We start from the raw sequence: 24412 nt of genomic DNA, 5'->3' as shown, positions 1-24412 counted from the left end.
TTGAACTCAGGACCTTCTGTGCACAACACACATGCTCTGTACTACTGAGCCTTGGTCCTGCCCTAAGGCATGCGCCCTCACCAATTTTCTGTACGGCAATGGGAGTCCTTGGCACATGAGTCAAAGGGGAACGTTTCCCTGAATGTCCAAAGTCTGAAGCATTTTTTGTGGTGTGCGGGGGTGGGTGGGATTCCATTGGTGGGATTAGCTGTCTCCCCTGTCACCTGAGCTAGGGAGAAACATTTGCGGCAGGTAGAGAGAAGCAAGGGCACGCTCTTCTCCTGGGTAGGTAAGCAGCAGCCTCCCTTTTCTGCCCAGATCAAAGCCATTCTTGTCCCTGGCTGCCTCTCCCCAGGGTGGTTCTGCTACTCCACCCTGGCCTCTTTCTTTCCCAGATAAGGCCCAACCTCATCTTCAGGTTGCACCGCTCTGCCTTCAGGCGTAACCTTTCCTCCCGCCTCCCCTGAAGCTTGCAGGAGTGTCTCAAATTTCAGAGGAGCAGGAAAGCTGCCTTGACGTGCATCAACCTGTCTTCCGCAAGTATATGCTTAGGCTTGCGCATTTCCTGGATCTTCTCTCCCTGTCCCACAGCATGCCAGTAAGAAGGGTTGGGGAACCCTTTGGGTGCCACCTCATTCCCCCTCCTACTGCCCAGGGGGTCTGGGGTGCGGGGAGAAAGAAAGTGAAGACCAGAACTACAAAAGGTAGGTGTGAAAGTGAACTTTTTATTGGGGAAGAAGACTGTAGCAAACCACCTCAGTAACACCATGATAACAAGAGGCCCTCTTGAGATTGCTATTCTTAACCCGCTCGGAAGAGTTCCACCCGTCCTGCCCCCCTGCTACCCCTGAAAAGGCCCACCACCTCCATCTTCTTACAACAGGATGCCCTGAGTGAGAAAACCCAGCAGATTTCTTTTTTAAAGGGGGCTGTGAGAAGCAAAGGTGACAACTCTTGCTTAATTCTGTTCAGCTGCTACTTTGGCAACTTTACCATGCAAAACAATACAAAAAATTATTTCTTCCACAGTTAAACACTAAATATATGTATACACACATATACATTCAGATATCTCTGTCCTCCATGACAGGTCAGGAAGACTCGTGTGTTAACCAGGTGCTAACCAGATAGATACAAGAGTTAATACAAAGCAAGGAGCTCTGGGTTGCAGGAAGAGGTCCCATACCAGGAAGTACAGAGGCCAGGAAATAGTGATGCCCCTCCAGAAAGCTGCCACATGAGAGTTAGGTAAATGCTGACGTCCCATTTGTGCATGGATCAGTCCCCTTTTGCTATCAAAATCCAGCTGGAACTCCCAGGAGCTGGAGAAAACGAATCTTATAAAAATAGGATGGGTTGGGAAAGTGGGACAGGTGGGAGAGAGACAGTGAGGTTGCAGGGGAGACAATGAGTTACCGTCGTTCTGCAGTCTGCAAAGTTCAGTTCTTTGGCTCTTCACCAGCCTCTCCTGCTTCTTCTCCTGAACACTCTGCAGTCCATAATGTGAGGTTGTCCCTGAGAAGCTGCATGATGAGGGTGCTGTCTTTGTAGGAGTCTTCGCTGAGCGTGTGCAGGTCGCCCATGGCCTCGTCAAAGGTGGTTTTGGCTAGCTTGATGGCCTCTTCTGGGGCATTGGCGATCTCATAGTGGAAGACCGAAAAGTTGAGGGCGAGGCCCAGCCGGATAGGGTTCGTGGGCTGCATCTCCTTCTTGCTGATGTCCATTGCCTCTTGGTAAGCTTTCCGTGCATTGTCGATGATCTGCTTGCGGTCATCCCCAGTGGCCACCTCGGCCAAGTAGCGGAAATAGTCGCCTTTCATCTTCAGGTAGAAGACTTTGCTCTCTGGGTCGCCGGCTTTCTGGATGAGGTGCTTGTCCAGCAGCCCCAGGACAACGTTGCAGACATCCTTCAGCTCCTTCTCAATCTTCTCCCGGTATTCGTTGACCAGCTGGGATTTGTCGTCACCTTCCTCGGTCTTGTGCTCGATGCTGGAGATGACCCTCCAGGCAGACCTCTGGCAGCCGACCACGTTCTTGTAGGCGACGGAGAGGAGGTTGCGCTCCTCGTTCGAGAGTTCAGCTCCGTCCTCCACCACTGCCTTCATGAAGTCGGCCATGTCCTCATAGCGCTCGGCCTGCTCAGCCAGCTTGGCTTTCTGCACCTGGTGGTTCCTGGCCATCGTGGGGGCAACGGAAGGGAGTGCTGGGCAAGGAGAGAGATCAGGCAGCTACTCGAAGAGCCCTCAAGAGTCTCTGCTGAGTTCAGCTGCCGGGATCGGCTTTTGGCTTTGGCGTCTCAGCCTGGAGCAAGAACAAGGCGTGGTGAAGAAGCGCTCAATGAGCTGCCCTTCCCCCACTTCCTTTCCTGCAGCCTCTCCTTAAAAGGAAAGTGGCAGTGATTCACTCTTTGAGCAAGACGGTGAATGAATGCTCACCTGCCCAGAGAGAGAGAGAGAGACACCTCTTGGGCAAGAGGTCGCTTGTCCTCCTGATAGAGGCATCAGTGGACAAAAATGGGCCACAGAGCATGAGCTCAAATAAAAGAGCGTCTGTTCCCCTCCAGGGGGCAGTGCACAAAAACCTAACCTGACCCACAAGTCCCAATCTTGACCCCTGTCCATCCCCAGCATTCTCTAGCCAGTATTTTCCAGGGGATTTCAGTATGCCTACACATCATATATCTAATCACATTCCTCCTCCCAAAAAATCATGGGAACTGTAGTTTTTCCAAGTGTGCTGGGAATCCTAGACCTGTGAGGGGTAAACTACAGTTCCCAGGATTGTTGCGTGTGCTTTAAATGTGTGGCATCTATGCACCCAGTACTGACTATGTGAAATTGCCTCCCTTCCGAACATGGGACCAGTTTATATGATCAATGGAACAGGACCCCAGCGGTCACTGTGGCTGGTATACTGTTGTTGTTTTGTTGATCTTTTAAACAGGATTTTTATTGTGATTTTATGGCTGCATGAGCCATTTTAGAGAGCAGTTATAGACAAGTCATGTGCAGACGATATTCAGCTATATGGAGCAATTTACGTGTGTTCAATATGTGCATGCAAACTGTGTGTGACAGTGCTGAACATGGACGTGACCCCAAAACATCACAGAAAAGGACAGGGTGGGGGCAGAACAGGGTGTTTGCAGGCTTTTTCAATGGTGTTTCAAATATATGCAATTTCACTTAAATGCATGGTGGCTTGGAATGTAACCCCTGCGTAAATGACCAGTTGCCTGTAACTCAAAATGGCATATTCTCATTAGACACATATCCCACTGCCACCTGCAAGAATTTGCAGATAGTCAAATATGGCTATGCTCAACCCCACTTCTCCAAGTGGTGAAAAGCTCCAGGTTGATGCTCTTTGGAAGAAACTCATTGGACGTCATGGGCCAGGAGTCAGCTTCACCTGCTGAGCAGCAGCCTGAAGGAGCAGAAGGTGAAGTGACTCCACCTGCTGCTGATCAGCCTTATTGCTCCTGATGAGAACCAACAGGCCCCAGCTTTCTTAAGCAGGGTTTCCAGCCTCAGTCAGTTGCGGGAAACAACATTAATCATTCCTGGTCAGACCTTGCTGCTTCTTGTGACCTTGGATCTTTGGCTTTCTTGACCCCTGGATTATTTGACTACGTGAACTAAGATACTCCTTACCTTTGGACTGGACTGGACCTTGTATGCAGACTCTGTCTCCAGGCAAGTACCCCCCCCCCACTTGGCTGGCTGGCTGAGCTCTGCTGTGGCTGGAAGCAAAGGACTAAGACACATGAAGCTTACTGGCAGACTGAGGTTGGTGAGGCACTGTCCCGTTTGCCCTAATAGCCCAGCCTCCTAACTGTTCTGTTTTTAACACAGCTATTCAAGTTTACATAGAGATCCAAGTTCAAGGAACTTTGCTTGTGATAGAACATAAATCTCCTTAGCCCAGTGACTTGCAGCTAATAGAAAGACAATAATACAGATAATCACCTAATGACTTCCAAGATTTAGCTCAAAGGTATCAAGCTTGTTGGCTGGAGTCGTTTTCTTTTTCTGTGATATCTCCAAGAAGCACCTGCCACACCTAACAGTCACTTTAAAGTTTGACAGGGAGGAATGGACGACTCTTCGGAGAGGTGCGGATGTGGCATCTGTTCACACATGTTCACACTCGGTGATTGCAACCTCATTTGATGATAGGCATATGTGAATCAGCCACGACAAATCATCACAGGCCAAGGATCTTGCACACCTATCTTAGGAAGCTGCTTGTAGTCAATCAAATTACTGGCTCATCTAGCCCAGTACTGTCCACTCTGACTCGTAGCAACTGCAGGTGCTGTCAGGGAAGGACTTTGGGACTGAGGTCCAGGGCCCAACTCACCAGGAGGGGCCCCAAATGCAGCAGAATACAGTACCTCAGTTCTCGAACATCTCCGTTGACTAACGTTTTCGAACCCAAACACTGAAAAACTGGAAGTAAATGCTTCTGTTTTTGAACGCGCCTTGGAAGTTGAACAGCATCCGCTACGTGTTTCTCAGTTTTCTCAGTTGAATTTGCGGGCAGCCCTTTGCGCCTCAGTTTTCTAATGTTTTGGAACTGGCTCGGTCTTTTGGAACAGATTACGTTCAAGAACCGAGTTACTGCTGTAACTGGCTCACTGCATTTTGAGAGATCACTAAAACTGCATATACACCATGCAGTTGTACCTTGGATCCTGAACGCCTTGCGAGTCGAACGTTTTGCCTTCCGGACGCCGTAAACGCAGAAGTGAGTGTTCTGGTTTGCGAACATTCTTTGGAACCCAAATGTCTGATGCAGCTTCCACGGCTCCCAATTGGCTGCAGTAGCTTCCTGCAGCCAATCAGAAGCCGTGCCTTAGTTTCCGAACATTTTGGAAGTCAAATGGACTTCCGGAATGGATTCCGTTAGACTTCTGAGGTGCCACTGTATATTTAAAGCACATTCTCTTCCCCACCACAAATGTTGCATGTGCATCGTCAGGAGGCAGCTGAGTGCCTAGTCCAGCGCTGCACAGCGTCAATGGCCACAGCTCCTCCTCTCTCGCACTCTCAAGAGGAGCCTGTCACTGATGCTGCACCACATTTGGCTCAGCGCTCAGCCTCCTCTGCCCCCTCAATATTGGGAGTGGGGCTGAGCCCCCTGCTAAACAATATGGAGGGGGCTGAAGACACATCACCCTAAGGAGTTGGTGCCTATGGTGTACAGCATTGCACAGGATTCAGCCATATACAGAATCTAGCTCAGGCATAGGCAACCTTGGCTCTCCAGATGTTTTGGAACTACAACTCCCATGATCCCTGACCACTGGCCCTGTTAGCTAGGGATCATGGGAGTTGTAGCTCCAAAACATCTGGAGAGCCAAGGTTGCTATGCCTGGTCTAGATCCATATATACTAACTGGCTACATAAAGTAACATGTAGTCAGCAGGGGTAGCCAATGTGGTTCCCTCCAGATGCTGATGGGCTCCCACACCCATTAGCACTAGCCAGTATAGCCAATGGCTAGGAATGCTGGGAGTTATAGTCCAGCAACATATGGAGGACACCATGTTGACTGATCTACACTAACTGGCAGCATCTCTCTAGGATTTCATACAGGAGTCTTTCACAGACCTGCTTGGGGACGCTGAGGAACGAACCTGGAACCTTCTATATAGCTACAAAGAGACTTCAACAAACATTACCCATACATTCTCCTCTTTTCTTTGCCATGCTCCACATTAGTCTCCATGAAAGTACAGAAAAAGTTTCACTCTCAGAACTAAACCTGTTGCCACTTGCCGAAAGACTTCTCTTTTCTTTTGACACTGCCGAAAAGACAGATGGGAGAAAGCCCAACTGCATGACAAATTCCTTGCACTGCTGAGTGTTTTTTGAGCCTAGGGTGATACATCCCAGGCTAGCATGAGGAGAGGATGGGTGTGGCTGATAGCTCAGTTGCTCCAGCTTGAGAAGGTGAATTGTTCCACCAGGGGTGACTCATTGCTGATCTACGTTATGTGGTCTGAGCAAAACTGCCTTGTAGCATCTTAGCAGTGTGACACAGACCGCACTTTTCTTTTCAACTCAAGCGACTGGGTGGTGCAGGGAGATTCCTAAGGTGAGGGAGGAAAATGGGTCAGGAGCCCCGGAACACACCCAGACAGCTTCAAGGGCCTTGTAGCAGGATAGTGGAATCAGAGCCATTAGGCTAAATGGGGTGCTGCCCCACCAACTTCCATTCTAGTCTCAGCCAGCCCACCTGCTTGACTTTATGCAAGCCTAGGGGGTGTCCTCCTCCCCAGCCTCAGTTTTGCTCTAGCAGAACTCAGGTGGGAGGATGGGGACATATCCAGAACTAGGTGGCTCTGCCTCTCATTGGCTCTGGTGCCACCTACTGTTTGGGTTCCCCATATTCAGCCCCGGCAATCACAATGGGCACCAACCAGCACTGTAGGAGGGGTGTCCAATTTCAGAGCACTGGAAGGAAAATGGCTTTGTGAACCATTTGGTCCAAACTTTGCTCAAAGCAGGGGATCCAGAGCTAGAGCAGCCTTTAACAGGTGGCCAGAGGCAAACCTAGGGTCCCTTGTGCCCTTGGCAAGGAGCTGTAGCGGCGCTCCCCCCCCCTCCACAGAAAAACACCTTGCTGTAATAGCCACACTAGAAAGTACTACATTTTATGTGACCCAACTACTTGAAACTTCTCCTGTGTTTGATCTTGCTGTGATGGCGGCATTGTATCACCACACACATTTATGTCACACACCCCGTAGTCTCCAGCTGTCTACCATCATACAGTTTTGCCATTTCTCTTACTGCTCAGCTCCCAGCTCTTATCTAAGCTCGCAATCTTACACAGATAGCTGGAGACAAACCTGGGGTGATTTTTTTTTGGGGGGGGGGCAGTCTTGCCAACCTCTAGGTACAGCTCTGCAGGTGGCTGGTTGTATATCTCCGCAAGGCAGATCCCATCCACTCCCAGGTATTGGTTCCACTGGCAAACCGCTCGGCTGAGAGCTTTCTCTTCATATTCAGCTGAAACCTGCCCTCCCTGTAAGTTAAGCCTATTTGATCTAGGCCTGTCCTCTGTGACAACAGGGAACAAGTCTTTGGCCTTTTTTTCAGCATGACAGCACACCAAGTATTTGAAGAGTGCTATATGCTGTATGCCAAGAACACCTGATTTATATGCAGAAGGCCCTAGGTTCAATTTCTGACCTCTCCAGTTGAAAAAGCAAGTGATGACCGGGGGGGGGGGGGGGGGGAGACGGACACTGCCTGAAGAGCTAGAAAGCTGCTGTCAGCCCATATAGATGATGGGTCATGGGTCTGACTCAGATCCATATATTGCTAATTGGTTGTGCAAGGAAGTTGGCCTGTTTTAGGGACGGCATTTACCCAGGATTCCAATCCAAATAAATTAAAACTGTTCGGAAACGATGAATTCTTTCCTCAAGCTAGCAAAACTATTGGGACTTGGAAGGGCTGCGTTTCTTGCCAAGGGTCCCTGTGTTTTCATTGCTTGATTGTACACAGCCCTTTTATAGGAAGGGTGGTATAGAAATGTTATAAAAAGCAATAGCACCAGAAAAACAAAATAATCTTGTGGGCGTCTGCTATCAGATTCTGCACTAAGGTGGTTCTTGAGCTACAGTTGCAACCTCCTCACATTCCTGCAGGATCTTAAGGGAGTGTCTTGTATCACATTGCAGAATCGCAGAACACATAATTATATGCTTGTGTGGCACTTTTTCATGACAAACACAGTGCTTCTGCTGGCATTAGCAATGTCCCCAAAGTTTGTGAGGCTGAATTTCCAAGCAGTTTTCTGGCATTGGTGGTGCTGGAACACAATTCCCAGGAGAGAACACAATATAATGAGCATGCGGGTGGTACCATCAGTGCAAATGTACCATTGCAAGCCAGGCGAGAACTCTTGGAAAACGGATGAGTGTTTTCTAATCACTCACCAAGAAAGCTCATGATTCTTGAGTCAGCTTCAAATCTAAGGGGAGTTTGCTTGTTGCTGGTCAGCATACTGATGTCATGACTAAACCACCCAAGAAGCATTTTCAGCTCATACAAGATGGCTGTTGCACACATTCCCAGCAATGGGGAAAAGACGGTTCCGGTCATTTTTCTTGATTATCCAACCATACATTACTAGAACAGACATTAGTCTTTGTCCTAGAGTCTGAGAAACACTTCTGACTTGATAAGTATGGAGTGACATTGTCTTGCTTGTACCATAAAATGCTCCCTGTAGTGTAAAAATCCAACACAGCTGTCAGTTCCTGTACCATGTTTTCTCATTTGTGCAGGAGCCTCTCTTCATTGTAGAGTAGGGGTGAGGAACCTGTGGGCCTGCAGATGTTGCTAGACTCCAGCCCCCATCAGCACCAGCCAGCCTGGCCAATGAGCAGGGATGATGGGAGCTGGAGACAGGCAACAGATGGAGGGACACAAGTGGTACACAATGCAAGGTGTGTGTGTGTGTGTGTGTGTGAGAGAGAGAGAATATCATACAAAGCTACCTCGTACCAGCTATTTAACCATCTAGCCTTTGCAGATTTAAGTCTAAAGTTTGCTGTTTGCAACAGTCCACCATGTACACCATGTGATTGCAAGATCACAGGCAGAGTTAGGTGTATACAGTAGTAGGCAGCAAAGAAAAATGGACGGCCCTGCAAAGAGGATGTTTCCATCAATTAAAACGCAAAAACCAGACAGTCATGGAGTAAGATAGGAGAAATTTTATTGTTACAAAAGTGAAAGGTATAACTGAATTTCAAACCCTACACAACTACACTTAAGGGACCGAAAGGGTTTGGTTTTGCTCCCTGTAGAGCCACCTGACAACCTCCCTGTGTTCCTTGGCCCTCATCTACCTGCAAAAGGTGAGGCAAGGCAGAATTCTGTACAGGAACTGTTGGATAAGCACTACAAAATACTGTTAATGGTTTATTTATTTATTTTTGGTGTGGAGGATGAAAGGCAGGGGTCCCCAGACTTACCGCGCAGCGGGCCGGTGCCCGCCGCGCCGACCGCGCGGCGGGCCGGAGGGCAGGGGAGTGCGCGCGCAGTGGGCCGGAGGGCGGGGGAGTGCGCGCCCGTGTGCATGCGCACATGCACACGGTCGGGGAAAAATCGCCGAAAAACGCTTGTGCGCATGCGTATGGGCCTCCCCCGACCCGGAAGTGCATCGGAAATGACCTCTTCTGGGTCGGGAGAGGCCCATACGCATGCGCACAAAGGATTTTCGGCGATTTTTTGCCAACTTTTAAGATTGTTGCTGCGCGCGTGGCGGCAGCAGGCGGCGGGGGTCGTCGCGGGCTGGATTGGGAGGCCGATTGGGCCGCATCCGGCCCCGGGGCCGTAGTTTGGGGACCCCTGATGAAAGAGAGGGAATAGATCTAAAGGAATCCTAAAAACAAGTGAGCTTATTAGCAAGTTAAAATGCCGGAAGGTACAAATTCCTATCTGACTACACCCAAGGAGTGTGCACCTTCCCCCAACACTCAAAAGTTTGAATAAGCAGCTTAGATGTGGGTTCTCTAATCCACAGCCTATGCAAAATCCTGCTTTGCAGGCCGTATCAGCTACATTTGTGCATTTCAGAAGGGAAGGGTTGCACTCTGGGGTGAAGCTGGCTCCTCTCACCCTCGTGGGGCAGCCCAAGACAGGGGTTAGGCACAGCATCCTATATAGCAGGGCTGTGTACCACTCTGTGCTTAAGAAGGTAGAAGAAAAGAAAGTTCTGTATCATGAAAAGCTAAATTACGCAGTGTATAAATTATGCAAGTTGACTTATTTACATAATCATTTAACAAATTTGCATATTTCTGTTTTTTTCGCCAGTGATGGGAAGGAGTGAAGGGTGATGTAGAGAACCGAATCTCCACCTTGAGTCATTGGAAATCCAAGTCTGCTACCCTTCTGGCTTTGAAATTTCGGCAGAAACAGCACCTACACATAGTAAGCATATCTTTGTAACGATTAAGGTTTAGAACTTGCCCTTTTTAAAGGAAAAAAGCATGAGATTCTCAGGAACAGGAATTCTGCATCCATTACCACGTTAAAACAAAATTGTTTTTAATGCTCCTGTGGAACCACATCACATCACAGACACACAGAGCCCTGGGTCTTGGTTCACAGTTCTAATGCACCACATCGCATTCAAACAGATGCAAGTTTTGACCAACTGCATCAAGTGGGAGCACATTAAACAGCTAGTGCAAACACAGCTTAATGGGCCCTGCTCTGCTGCAGCTAAAGACACCACATCAGTTCTTGACACCACAAGCAGATCGGGGCGCAGGGGAGAGAGAAGAGGTGGGTGCCTTCAATTGACTAGAAAAGTAACACAATTATCTCCTAGAATCTCTGGAGTCTTGAGACATCTTTTCTGCAGAGCAAGACTAGATAAAAACTCACCCTGGCATTGATGTGCTTAGATGCTGGAGTCCATTCCCCCCACCCACAAAAAAATAGGAACTCCCGTTATTGCACTCACAGCAGGTGGCATGTATGGCTTTAAGCTTCAAACCCTACAGACAGCAGGAGCACCTCTGCCTGAGGGTTTGGAGTAGCTTTTTCCTTGTGCATGTGGCATCTCCCTATTCTTGCTGTGAAACGGGAAGAGATGCAGCGATATATTAAAAAAAAAAGATAGCCCTGGAGGGTAGAGAGGCACAGGTGGTGGCAATGGCTGTACTTTCAGATATTTGACAGAGCCTCTTGGGGTCGCCTTGGGTTTTGCCACGAGGCGCAGAGGGTCCTCAAAATCTCTTTTGTGCCCCGGACACACTGGATGTTCCCAAGCAGTGCAGGAAGAGGGGAAAAACAGAGAGAGAAAAAGAGAGAGAAAGAAAGAGGATTAGTAAAAGGAAACACCAGAGACAGAAAAAAAGGGTGTGTTTACAGGAGTAGGTGCCTTCAGGCAAGCTAAAGAGGAGGAAGGGGGAAGATCCTGGGAAATTAGTGCAGTTTGGGTAAATGTGGAACAAGTGCCATTCTGGTAAGGATGACTTTATGAATGCTCAGGTGAGAAATGTCAGGAAAAGGAGCCGTTGGGTATATCAGACTACCAAAGAAAGGAATTTCAAAGTGATCCTGATAAGTTAAGTGTAATTACAAAAAGGGGGGGGGTCCTGATTAGTGTTTCATGTGGGCATGCAAGTGTAAAAAAAGGACAGGCAAGGAAATGCCTGATAATGTCTGGATAGCAAACTACAGGCAGAAGCCAAGTGTGTCAGGTTGCCTCCCAAGTCACTTAATTCACTTTCCTTGGCATCTGTTTTAGCTACAGCCTCTGCTGCCATATCAGAAGAGAGAAGTGTCCCAAAGTTCACGATGCATCTCAACACTAGAAATAGTGTGGTAAAGGACCGTTTGATGGACTCTTCCGTTCAGACACGGCCCACTTTGAGCAGGATAGCTAGGAACTTCATTTCACACTGCCCCCATCATACAATACTGTATATGCAGCAACAGTTAAAAAGTAGGAAATAGCCAACCTGCCACCGGCATGGCTAATGTTTAGGGGTGATGGGAGCTGCAGTCCAACAGCTGTTGGTGGGCACCATGTTGGCTGCCCCTGGTGTGAAAAGAGGCTTTGCTGGGTTGCCGAGCACTCAGGCTGTGGGGGAACAGATGGAAGCAAGTTGCATTTTGCCTGGGATGGGTTCTATTTGGAATTCGCATCCCACCCTTTCCCTAGCAGTGAATACAGGCTGGAAAGCTCAACCCAAGTGCTCAGTCTTCTTCTGCTCTGCCCAGCACTCCAGCAAGGAGAGAACTGTCACCGCAAGCCCAACATAAGCAGTTTGCTTTATCGGCTAGCAGAACCCTCATTGCCCCAGCGGCTTCTCCTTTTGCTTGCTCTTGCCAAGGACAAGTGGGCAGCAACAGCTTTCTCCCTTCTGTGTGAGTGATGGGGAGTGGGGAAGGCAAGATGAAGAGAGAGCAAGATATAAGGAAGGTTCTCCAGATTTGTTTTTGCTGATGGGAGACAGGAGAAAGTGAGGTGGGCAGGTGGGTGGTTAACATGCATTTCCTCATCAAGGGTAACATATAAACTAGGGGTGGGGAACCTGTTTTTCAGCCCTAGGCAAGCTTGAGGGAGGCAAACGACAGCAATGAGCAGGGCCAAAAGGAGCAATGAATGTTAATTTTACCTTTGTACAGCAGGCTTGTTTCTACACACGTCACACACACTATCCTTCATCCAGGCAAGTGAAAAAGTATTATCAGAGTTCAAGGCAAAGATACTCAAGGAAGGGTGCAAAGCACTGTTGGCAAGGGGTGTGCTGGCTTGGTAAGAGTCTCGAGAGTCAGACCCCTCTCCCTGCCCATCCCTAATATAAACCAAAGACTTTGGGAAGCTATGACTATTTTTGTCATGAAACAGTCACAACAAATAAACCTAGGGGCTGGGCAACAGCACCAATTCAAGCCAGGCAAACAGACATTAGAATATGAGACTGTTTGTGAGTGATAATGCTGCCAGATATCTCTTATTCCAGAACATCTACATTTTTAGTCCACCTCAATACCTCAGGGCATCTATCTGTAATGAAAACATTCAGAACTTCCCAAAGTTAAGACAGTGAGCTTCCATACATCAATATACTCCTTTGAATCAAATGAGAAGCAGAGTTCTGGAACACCTGCACACCTTATTCAACACTGTTGTCAAACAAAGCATCCTCGTAATTACTTACCAGCAATGCACATACAGATGTGATACAGTTAAGCCTCATTTTGGAGGACGTGAGATGGCAACAAAATGAGAGCACCAGAGAGGGTGGGGGCAACAGCCATTAAAAGAGCAGAGCCAAGATAGCAGATTAGATTCTGGCTTTTCACTAAAATTTGGGTGTGGATACCCTGCACACCAGCTGGGGTAATGGTTAAGAGACTGGGCTGTAAACCAAGAAGTCCTTGGTTCAATTGTCACCTCAAATGTGAGAGTGGGTCTATTAGGCAAACCACCCACCCACAGCCTCAGTCCCACCTGAAATATAGGGAGAATACTGATCATACAGGGTAGTCATGAGAAAAACAGAGATAATGTGATTACATACTATATATAAAGTATGCTAAGTGGTGATATTTTCTACCCTGTCTCCACCTTAACCTGCCCTAAACTAAAATATCCTTTATGAAAACAAGGTAGGTGCAGGCTGATGATCCTGGACATCATCCCTTGTTCTGCACCCCAAAAGTGTTTGAGCTGATAACCTACTATAAAAATCATCTGCTACTAGTTGCAATAGTGAGTTGGCAGTATTGGGACTTGGGACCCCCCCCCCCCGGTCAAGCTTAAGCATCTCCCTGGTCCCAGCTTTTGGAAAATAACTGTGCATGGCATACTCATGACATGTTAGGCTCAACCACAACCCTAACTTAATTTATAACTTGATTTACACAAACAAGAGATTTCCTAAACATTTCTGCCTAGTTTTTGACTACTTCATGATAGTAACTAGTACATGGGAGGTAATTTTCATTTTTAGTCCTCCAAGCCATCATACAGAAGTGTAAAGACCTGCCCAAAAAGCCTGTGAAGACATTTCCTACCTCCTGTGTAGTCTCAAAATCTACTGGGATAAGCTGGGGCATCATGCAGTAGCCCATACATGGCAAGAAACAGACCATGTGTGAAAATATGTTCCCATCACGTTGAAAAGATTGCCTGGACAACTTCCACATGTGCAATGATGGTTTTAGTGCCACAGGGAGTCCTGCCATGGGAGGTGAGAGTAGAAGGTACCATGAAAATCTATCTCATTTGCTCAAGATTCTCCTAACCTATCCCTCACGGCTACCTTGCTGTCACACAGGCCTCACAGATCTTCACGAGGCTTAAGCTATTGGTGGGATGGGTTGTGGGGCACACAACAAAATGAGAACAGCCACACAGACTGGAGGGATAGATGGGCTCCAGGCTTGAAGCAATTCATGCGGCAACAATGAGATGATTCACCAGATGAGGGCGAGGGGGGAAAAACCAATGCGTTCTTACCAGCTAACCTTCAGAGAGCAGTGCTAACCCATCCTGTGGGATGGGGTTATCCCATCAGGCAGTGCAAGATATGGCAAAGTCCTGGCAGGCATCCTCCTAGAGAAGACACCAGAGATTATGCACCATGGCAGTCTCAGGTTTGGGGAAGTAGAATTGGGGGAGGGAAAGGGGAAGAGAGAAAGAAAGAGCATGCTGTGCCCTCCATCAGTAGCATAACGTGCTGCTTTGTGCGGGGATAGGCCAGCTTAAGTTACAGCTACTTTGAAACTCTACACTACTAAATCACTGCAATTAACAGTACACAGATCCCCCCATATCCTCAACCACAATTAGAGCACTTAGGAGTTGCTTTTATGCCTGCTGGTCTCTAGTGTCAGCATCCAGGCAACCGTCTTAACCAGCAGATGTTCTTCCTCCAGTGATTTGCCCAAGCTCAGCTTCTTGCTATTGGAAGGAGCTTGAGCTTTAAATCTAGTGTTATGGTAATGCAAACACAAAATTCAAAGCGATTAGCTCTTTAAAAATAAAAATTTTTATTACAAAAGCAAATAACAAAAGAAACTCCCCACACAGACGTAACACTGCTACAAGTCCTTGTCCCCTCCCTCCCTCCCTCCCTGAGCTTTACAAATAAGATGGTGTTGGAGGGTGGCCTGAGCTCTCCCTCAACAAGAACAGGATCCTTCCCTGATAACTGAATGAGGCCACCCTTCTGTAAATAAGAGGGTAATCTAGGACAGACAATGATTAGTGTGCCTGGCATATGGAAGCCAGGAATCTTCTCTCCCTCCTGCACTTTTGATTCTGTTCCTGAAAAGTTGTACAAGAAATGAGTGTGTTTCCAACTCTTGGAAAGCAAAGCTGCTAGCTTTTCAGCAGGTAGTTCCAGAAGCCTTGCCTGTGCTGGCAAAGCTATCCTTTGGAAATGCACGCTTCACAGATGAGACTGTTAATGTGGCTGTGATGGAAACAGCACAGGCTGACATCTCTGGCACGATGCAGGGCACAACGGGGACACTGCTGCCTTCAACATCAAGGTTCAAGAGTCTTAATATTAACGGATTTGGCACTTGCCAAAATGGCACATGTGTTCAAGCGCTTGTCCCATGCATCAGCCAGCACAACACTTGGAATAGCCTTTGCAATAGCATCCAGATGTCAGGATGAGGACTAGCTAGGAAACCCATAGTTTCTTGGGGTCCTATATTTAGCAGAAGAGAATTGCAAGACCTGTCATACCTCCTGGGGGAATAAGTCATACTTGGAGGTTCTCCAAGAGGCCGATCAGTTACGAAACCCTTCAGATCTGCAGTACGAATAAGCCAAATTTTGCCTATCAAAATAAAAATGCAGGTCAAGCAGCCCTATTATAGAGATGGGTGTGTATCATGTATTCCAGACACACACCCGATTGAATGGGAAATGGTGTGGAAGTCTTTAGACACCAGCAGAATGTTCCAGTATGGCCCTAGTCCAGTATGTATCTGAGCTTGTCTTAAGTGCAAGCTTAAGACAAACTTCTAAGTTTTAGAAAGGGAAGTGATTATATGAGCTTCTTGGTTTCTCATTGTAACTCTCCTGATTTGTCAGGCAAACGCATTAGAATGCTGTCTGAATATGCTGTCTGAACAAAATTAATAAGAAAAGCAAGGGAAGCATAGAACAGGGTTAAGGACCCTCTAGGTCCAACTCCTATCAGCCCCAGACAGCCCTATAAATGGTTAGGAATGATAGGAGTTATAGTACAAAAACATCTTGAGGACACACAGTTGGCTACTCCCACCACAATATGTCAGTTAACGCTTACTAATGGAGAGTGCAAGGTGGAGGATGCTAATTTCCTCTTCACAAAACACACACCTCTCTACAGGGCTGGGTAATTTGCTGCCCATCTCGAGAAACCCTTACAAGAATCCTCTACTGGCTAGTGGGTGAAATCTGCCAGGTGCTTGTTTGTTGTAACTGATCGCTCTCAAGGACATTCTGCTGAATGGGGTGGTGCCACTCAAAAGTGCTGATGGATGTAACACGGCCCTGAACAGCATGAATGACGTTGGAAGGAAAGATCTGACTTACTCACTATCCAACTGCTAACTCAGTCACTAACTATTAACACAAATTCCTACAAGGTGACTACAATTATGCCAATTTTTATTTTTAAAAAGATGCAATGTTTGAACCTTCCTTATTCTCTGCAGATGCAAGGCAGGGAATGCTCATGTCCCTTTATTTCTCCCTTTGAGACCAGAGATCCTACCATGTTTTCCACAAACCTTAGTTTCTGCAGGTCTATAGGGATAAGAAAGGAGAATCTAGCTAGCCGTCATGTGTCCTATGGGCTCCCCATCTTTTCCTATGGACTGGTGAAGTCTAGGAAATAATGACTTAGAGATCTTTGTGTATGAAAATTACTTGATACAAAAATTCCAACATTGTAATAATAATTATATATCTAATGTGGTTCCAAGAACCTGTCACACAGGTTTATGTATAGTAAAAAGTTACTTTTAAAAAAACCCTTAGAAAAACCTACAAAATATGTGCAAAAATATCCAGCAGCTTTTAATAAACACATTTCAAGTATCTAACATATTTTAACCTTCCTATATGCATGAGGACTCAGCAGAACAAGATGGGAGGCACTGTAAGAGGATCTCCAGTAAGAAGAAACATGTTATATTGGTCTTTATGTGACTGGTTAAGAATTGAAGTGAATGGCCTCAACTTCCTACAGGAAACAAGCTTATTTTTGGACAGTGTATGCAGGAAGATATCCCTCCAAATTCCTCTTTGAAAATAGCCTTTGGTCAACAGGTCTCCTGTGTACGGATTTCCCTACCCTACCCCCACCATAGCTCTCTCACCCATATGCACACCAATGAATTATGTCTCATCTCTATTCACATCACTTAAGAATCTCAGATTGGCTTACTTCATTTTTTCCTAACCATTAAACACAGAACCTCACTGGGCTGTGTTTATCCTCTTGTCATAGCAATCATGCAATTGAAACGAACAAGGACAACTCCCGGTCAGTTCCCAAAGTGAGAAATCATTGCTGATCAAATAGATCTACTCAGGATCTTTCCTAGGGATCTTCAACAGTTTACATCTCCTTCATTCCCATCGGTGGGAGCCAGGCAAAGCAGATCACCAAGCACCACTTGCTGCTAGGGCATGGCGTGCTGTGTCCTCAAATGGTTCAGCTCTCTGCCTTACAACTTAGGCCAGCACCAATTATCTTTTGTGGTGGGATCCCTCATGCGTAGCGGTCCACCTTAACCGAGAAGCAAGTTCAAAAATAACCCGGAGTGTAGCTTCAGGGATGATACCTTGGTTCCCCCTGTTTCATTGTACTAACTCCATGCAAGCTACTACATCCTTTTCAACCAACCCCTGCAGAAGACCCTCTGAGAGTGGATGGCTTTCAAGAAGCTGGCATTTCCCAACCAGAGGCACTCTCTGCTCTAAGTGGCTCCAGTACTCTTTTTTTCCCCACTGTGAAAAGACGGCCCTGTCTAGGCTTAACTGCAGCAGTCCACAGTGTTCAATTTAAGTTCCACTGTATAAAAATGAAACCAAATAAAAATCAATGCACAAGGCGATGGGATGTGCTTTGAGTAGGAACTTTGGAGGCTCCGCCCTACAAGGCTGTCCTTCCTGGGCCCAGGAAATGGTAAAATGGAGGAGAGGCACCGGCTGGAGGTAGGCATAGGCATAGGACTGCTTAAGGGTTGGCTCATACCATACTGGCATCGGATTTCGTTCCAAAGGAAGGAATTTCACTCTTAGGAGTGGATGGGGTCCCAGCATCCGCCTGGATAAATCCTCTTCTGTCTATTAGGCTAGGGTGGGGGAAAAGAAAAACAAGTAACAAGGGGGGGGGTCAGTCTGGTAATCAATGCTAAACCAAATCAGCAGCAGCAGCAGAACTTTTTCACCTTGTCAATGCATGTTTGTGGATGAGATGGGAATTCCAACCTGCATTTGGATCACAAACATGAAATCAAGGGCATCATTTATGCATTAGCGCCGGGGTAGAGAACCTAAATCCCACTTGGTTCAAGTACATGTGTGAGTTCCTTGCAGGGAACATTCTCATGCCTCCAAGTTCTACAGAGAGAGAACTCTTTGTGCATCAGCTGGTGCATAAGTTCAGTCCTGTTGGTCACTCTTTCCTCCTCATGTGCCAACTGTGATGTCATTATGATGTCAGATAATTGAGAGGTGAGTGGTCCCTTTCAAAGTTGGCCCCTCGGGTGAGGAGATCAAGATTTGCATTATGGATGGTGAAAAGTATGTTTCTTTATTATATTTACCTGCATCTTCTCTTCTTACCTGCACATTTTAAACATGATAAATATGTTTAAAAATGAAAACAAAGGCATGTGCTCAAAAATTTAGGTGAATGTTCATAAAGGAAAACCTTGAATTTTCCCTTCAAGGAGGCCTGAAGCAGATCAATTCCTCCATCCAGGAAGGGTGAAGAGTCCAAGGCCCATCAAACACTTAGTGTGTCTCTTGCAGGTGGTTTGGATAGAATGGAGTTCTATCTACTGGAAGTACTGTTAAATCACGGCTAAATTCTGAGTACATTTTGTAAAGGCCAGACTCCCATATGATGAGAGCGGCTCATTGCCCATTGTAGTTTCAGAGAGGGAACAATGTGGAGGTGCTATATATTGAAGACAGGAGCTGAGGAATCCACAATAACAGTGGCACAAAAAGCAACTGTAAAAAAATAAGCTGAGCTGGAAGCACTCTTCAACTACAGTGGAACCTCGGCTCCCGAACACCTTGGCAGCTGAATGTTCTGGCTCCCGAGCAAACGAAAACCAGAAGTAATTTTTCTGATATAGCAGTATATAAACATTTAAATCAATAAAAAAAGTTTTCACTATATTTCATTGATTTCATTTGACCACCGTCAGGCTGTACAGTCTAACATACAGTATCAAGGACCCTCTTAGACTCCCAAGAGACAAGCCTAATCTGAACTTTAGTGTTCATGGAGTGACTATTTGATGTAATCTTGTAGTTGTGGAAAAGTTACAGCTCACATGGATGTCCAGTTTTTCTCAGGATACCATAGAAAGCACCTAACAGAAACAAAAGGTCCTGCCCAAATCATCCTTCCCAAAAACTCTACATGGAAAACCTTTTGCTGACAACTTTTCCTCCGGTATATGTACTCATAAATTCCTCCAAGGAGTCATCTCATAAACACCACATGCTAGTGATATAATTGCCCTTCATTTTGTCCAATTCTGCCCCCTTGTGACTATGTGGAGGTTGTTAAACTCGGATTATCAGCGAGGCACCAGGTAGGTTAAACTTGGATCTGTAAATACAGTAGAACTGTGTGCTAGACAGACAAGAATGTTACTCAATGGAGATTTCTTACATCAGCAATTGTCAAATGCTCATAATAGCACTACAGACCTGACATCTTTCCAGGGCTGGGCCTGCCATTAGGCTGAGTGGAAAAGCTGCTTGAAGGAGGCAATTTGTGTGTGATATTAAGGGGCAGAGGGAGAGAGGGGATGAACTTGAATTTCCTGCCTCAAGTGCAAAAATATATTGGGCGAGCTCTGCATCTTTCAACATTTAATTTCTTGCTTGCCTTTAGTTTATGTCTCATCCCCCAAGCCCTCCCCACTGCCATCTCTTTTAATTTCCTCCATCTTTCCAAGTCTATGTTTTGCACAGGAGTATGTGTGTCTGTTGTGTGTCTGTGTTGTTTCAACAGACATGTGTGCACATAATGGTGAGCAAAGGTTCTTGGCTTAACAAATCATATCGTGCACGCAACTTAATCGGTCCTGCTTCACTCCTCCCCTGGCATGAGCAAGTAAACAAACCAAGGAGGGGACATTTTAGTGTTGCATCTGAACCCAGGATCATTGTTTGTTTCATCCTAACAAGCCACCACCAGTAAGCCAACAACAAATCATGGTTTAAGGTTGGTGAGCAATCACTGTTTGTTAGGACAAAACCAACCACAATGCTGGGTTTAGAGGCAATGCCAAACCATCCCCTTTGTGATGTGTTTGCATACTCTCACCAGGGGAGGAACGAGGTGGAAGAAATTCATTTGCATGCACTTTGTGCTTAGTATGATTTATTAAACCAATAACCTCAGCTTTGTGTTATGAGTGAATGTGACCAACCTCTCTCAAGCTGTAAGGAGGAAGCAGCCATCATTCTGAGCAGTATACTGTAGATAGTTTTTGGAGTTAGCTTCCCACCTTTGGAAGCACATGCCCATTTCTTCCTTACTCATGGTGATGGGCCACCTGCGTGATCCTGACACACTGGTTGTTTCTCTCTTTTGTTCTCCCTACATGCACAGTAGCACAGAGTAGCAGCAGAAGCCAGTCATGGCAGAAAACAGCAACATCCCTCTCAACTTTACAATTCAAAAGTAGAAGCAAAATTTGGCAAGTTAGCAAGTCCCTGTCTTTTGGGTTTCTGTAATATCTTACCCATCAAATCAACACTGATACACACATCAATTCATACTGCTGTTCTGTATCTATCTCCCCACTTGAACATGATTCAGGAGCATGTATTCTGGAGCAAGTGGCCTTACCTGGGATAGAATGGTCCACAGAGCACTGCACAGCAGTTGGTGAAGATACTTTTATGGCTGTAGGGGTTGGCAAATTCAGAACCTCTTTTACTTGACCATGCTCCTTTGAGCTACAATCCAAGAGAGAGATGGTTAGGGAAAGGAAAAGGAGGCAGGAGATAATGAAAATAATGTGTTGGGGTGCTCTATAAAAGAATTTTGGAGTCATCTTTGGAGTCCTTCATATAGGCTCAGGAGCAGATAGACTACATGCACAAGTTTTGAAGAATCAGCAAATCACAGAAGTGCCAGCACACTTCAGCAATGAAGGTATTTCTGAAGAAAACAACTGTCCACAGAATGCAAAGTGACTGTACTTGCCGCTGCCTTTAGTTAACATGATTAGGTAATTTCTATGATCTATCTGCATTAGGAACAAGGAAGATGTGGCCCTCCAGATATTGTTGAATTCTCATCAGCCCCAGACAGCATGGTCTGGGGTGCATTGTTGCATATTACCCCTCCACCTTCTTAGATCTGCTGGAGATCTAAGAGGCCTTAATCTGTATTCTCCCCATTTACATATATGAAATCTACTGAGGTGCAGAGCAGAGAGTTCCACAATAGAGGAGTGCATGACAATGATTTGTTCCCCATATATTGATTAAAGTCTTAGATAATATAGAATTTTATCATTCCCTTGCAAGCCAATCTGAACACTTTAAATGGAAGAGCAACTAAGAAATTCAAATATAAAATAAAAGTCTTTAGAAGTATAAAGGGCTGCTTTGCTCTTATCCCCAGTCATGAATTAGGACTACAACATATCTCATCAAATAAGAAGTTAGTATAATCAATTAAAAAGTTGTCCTGATGAAATCAGATGGATTTCGTATGAGAATCTGACAGAAATAGTGGATAGCAAGCACCACTTTAGAAGAAGCATTCTCCTTTCTCTCCTACACAAGAGGGAATGACTTCTAAGGTGGGGCCTGATGCAGCATATCCAGGTATAATCCAGAAACAAAGATTATAGTCTTTGGGGTGACTGGCTAGAAGTGGGGCTGCTACTGTTTGCTTGATTGTGGAATTGGTTTAAAGCCCTAATAAGGAGTGATTTGGCTTCTATTTGATGAACAGAGATGGAAAAATATATACTCACATCTTCATTGGTTGTCAAGTTGGAGGCAACTAAGTAAGTGTGAAACCCTGAGAGGCCAAAAATAGACCATACTGAGAAGAAACAGACCACCAATTCCAACACAGTGAGTGAAGAGTCAAGGAAGGAACATCAGTATGTGATTGTGGAAAACCCACTCACCCCAAATGGTCCTAGACAAGGATCTTTTCCTTTAGTTTACAAATTCTCAAACCACTTTCAGCATATTTCTGGAAGGTGGCATGAACAAAAAAACTGGTTGATAATTATAAGTAGTTCACTAAAACAAGAAACATACTATACATGAGGACCAGGTTTCAGTTTCTGATATCTCTAGCTATTTATATGCAATATCAGATACCCAGCTTTTCAGTCCTTTAAAGGATTCACTGATTAGTTAAAGGTATAGTAATTAGCTGGTTTTTAAAATTCAAAACCCATAAACAAGAAAATAAAAATAACAAATGGCGGCAACAAACTAAAGCCGTACATCATACGGGACAGCCACACAGGCCATGTTAAAATGAAGATGTAAAAGGTCTCCATTTGACACCAAAAAGAAATGAACATGGCACCAGGCAAGCTGCATCAAGGGAAGGCAGATCACAGGGCTGAAGATTATTTCTGCTTTGGACCATTGAGAATTTGTTTTTCAGATTGGGCAAGATTGAAGACACTGGGCTATGTGGTCCAATTTTTACAAAATGAAGCCATTCTTTGTATCAGTCCTAGCTCTAAGGCAGAATTATGTGGAAAATTCTGCAAAAAGAAAAAAGAGATTATTAACAAAGATCAAGCCCCAAAGCAAAAGTTTTCTTTGACCCCTATAAGAAGATTCCCTGTGTGAGTGATCATGAGAGTTTGGCTGTTTCTTGCTTTACCCACTCAGAAAACACATCGGAGGACATTTTAGATTTTAGAATCTGTTATGCTAAACTGGCTCCTTCTTTGTCCCAACAAAAAAAGGAGGGGAGGGGGGAAGGAAGACCGATAGTGAAAGGATATCTTGCTGGTGTTGCTTTCAAAACAGTGAGAAAATCACTTCCCTGGGAACCTGCAAAGCAAAGCGAAAAGAGGAATGAGTTGAATGAAGCCATTTTATATTTCAAGCATGCAAGAGGTCACGTGGCACTGACAGCATACAGAACCCTTCTGGAAGCCCAGGTTCTCAGGAAGACAGAAGTGGTGAGGCAAGTTTTGGGCTATCCTGGATAGGTTTGCCTAAATTTAGCATGATAATGTACCAGCTTTTAAATAACACTTGAGAGTTGGCTTGGTGTTGTAAATTCTCCCTCCATCCAAAGAGATTGGTGGCATGGCGCTTTGAAAAGCATCCTGGCTTGGAAATGTGCTCACCCAGACACCTACAGAGACAGCGGGAGAGCTTCTGGTTCAGAAAGTACTTTATTAAAAGCTATACTTACGCAGGGCAAGATGGGTAATGACACAAGCGAAGATGAAGGCTGTCAGGAAGGAGAGGGAGAGGATGAAGGCATAGAAGTATCGGTAATTTCGCTTCCCTACGCAGTTGCCCACCCAGGGACAGTGGTGATCAAACCGTTCTGTGGGGGGGAAGGCAACAAGATGATAATATTAGGGTGGTTTACATACCACACACCCAAGCAAAACAAAAGCAAATGAAGCATAGCAGTACCATGAATTTGTCTAATTTCCTTTTAAGTTGGTGGCCATCACTATATCCTATGGTAGTTAATCCCACTTTATATTGTGTACTATATTCTTTTTTGTCTGTCCTGAATCTTCCTGAATCTTTTGAGGGAGGGAGAAGATGGGAACTCACTCCTCTACACTATGCATAATTTTATACATTTCTATCTTGTGCCCCCAAAGTTGGCATTTTTTCTAACCTAAAAAGTCACAGTAGTTGTAACCTTTCCTCTCTGGGCAGTTGCTCAAGTTCCTTGATTATTTTGGTTGCCTCTTTCTGCTTCTTCTTTTTTAACTCTAGAACATCCTTTTTCAGGTGTGGCATCCAGAACTGTACAAAGCATTCCAAGTGGAGTCACACAATAGATTTGTATAGTAGCACTATTATATTGGCAGCTTTATTTTCAGCATTTCAAGTATATTTTCAAGAGAATGCACTGCAAAAAAATAAAAATACTGGAGGCCACACATAGGACCAGGCCCTCTTCTAATATATGCACAGTGAGAATAATAACTTCTTTTTTTTTTAAGGAGAGGGCTGTGACCATTTTAAGTCACTTTGTCTGAAATCAATGGATGCTTCTGATTGTATCACACATAACCTTGTTGAGGGCTAACCTTTTGGGGGCTATTCAGGTGTTGGCTTGGTTGTGGAAAAGCCAACTCCAAGTCTTCCTTTACCCATTAAGCCCACTGTGTGGATCTATCCTGTTATAAAATATATTCCTTGTCCTGCAGCACTACCAGATCTATATCCATTATAAGACTCCCAAAGCAAGGCTTTGTGGCCTTACTTGTACAAAAACAAGTACGCTAGTCATGTGATACTATCTGAACCCTGATCCTATATTCCTTACCCTCCTCTCTCTTACACACACAAAGAATACTGTTTATTTTGTATTTTTATGCTGTGAACTGCCTTGAGATCTTTGGATGAAGAGGTGTGTGTGTGTGTGTGTATATATATATTGTTGTTGTTTAGTCGTTTAGTCGTGTCAGACTC

General features: G+C 45.5%; 2 protein-coding genes across 11 annotated transcripts in view; both read right to left on the bottom strand.

Annotated features, from left to right (window-relative positions):
• Positions 1–705: 705 nt before the first annotated feature.
• On the bottom strand, positions 706–3047 carry SFN (stratifin). The gene has a single exon (XM_035121108.3). The coding sequence runs from the start codon at positions 2178–2180 to the stop codon at positions 1440–1442; it is 741 nt and encodes a 246-aa protein (XP_034976999.1). The 5' UTR covers positions 2181–3047; the 3' UTR covers positions 706–1439.
• Positions 3048–8723: 5676 nt separating this feature from the next.
• Positions 8724–24412, bottom strand: part of ZDHHC18 (zDHHC palmitoyltransferase 18) — a 33514-nt gene continuing 17825 nt past the window's right edge. For 3 of the 10 annotated variants that reach the window (XM_088672368.1, XM_088672367.1, XM_035121102.3), the window contains 6 exons: positions 23166–23303; positions 22747–22795; positions 21745–21847; positions 20604–20713; positions 17757–17856; positions 8724–10791 (listed from right to left, as the gene is read on the bottom strand). In XM_088672368.1, coding sequence (XP_088528494.1) covers positions 10702–10791; positions 17757–17856; positions 20604–20713; positions 21745–21847; positions 22747–22795; positions 23166–23303 — 590 coding nt within the window. In that variant the 3' untranslated portion in view covers positions 8724–10701. Of the gene's footprint in view, positions 10792–13566; positions 13731–14011; positions 14108–17756; positions 17857–20603; positions 20714–21744; positions 21848–22746; positions 22796–23165; positions 23304–24412 lie in introns of all 10 variants that reach the window. The other 7 variants (XR_015950622.1, XR_015950624.1, XM_035121101.3 and 4 more) reach the window with 5 other exon arrangements.

This window comes from Zootoca vivipara, chromosome 6 (genome assembly GCF_965207765.1).
Source record: "Zootoca vivipara chromosome 6, rZooViv2.hap1.1, whole genome shotgun sequence".
Lineage (NCBI taxonomy): Eukaryota > Metazoa > Chordata > Lepidosauria > Squamata > Lacertidae > Zootoca > Zootoca vivipara.
Note: the sequence above shows the minus strand (reverse complement) of the source record. Positions and strands in the feature narration are given on the sequence as shown.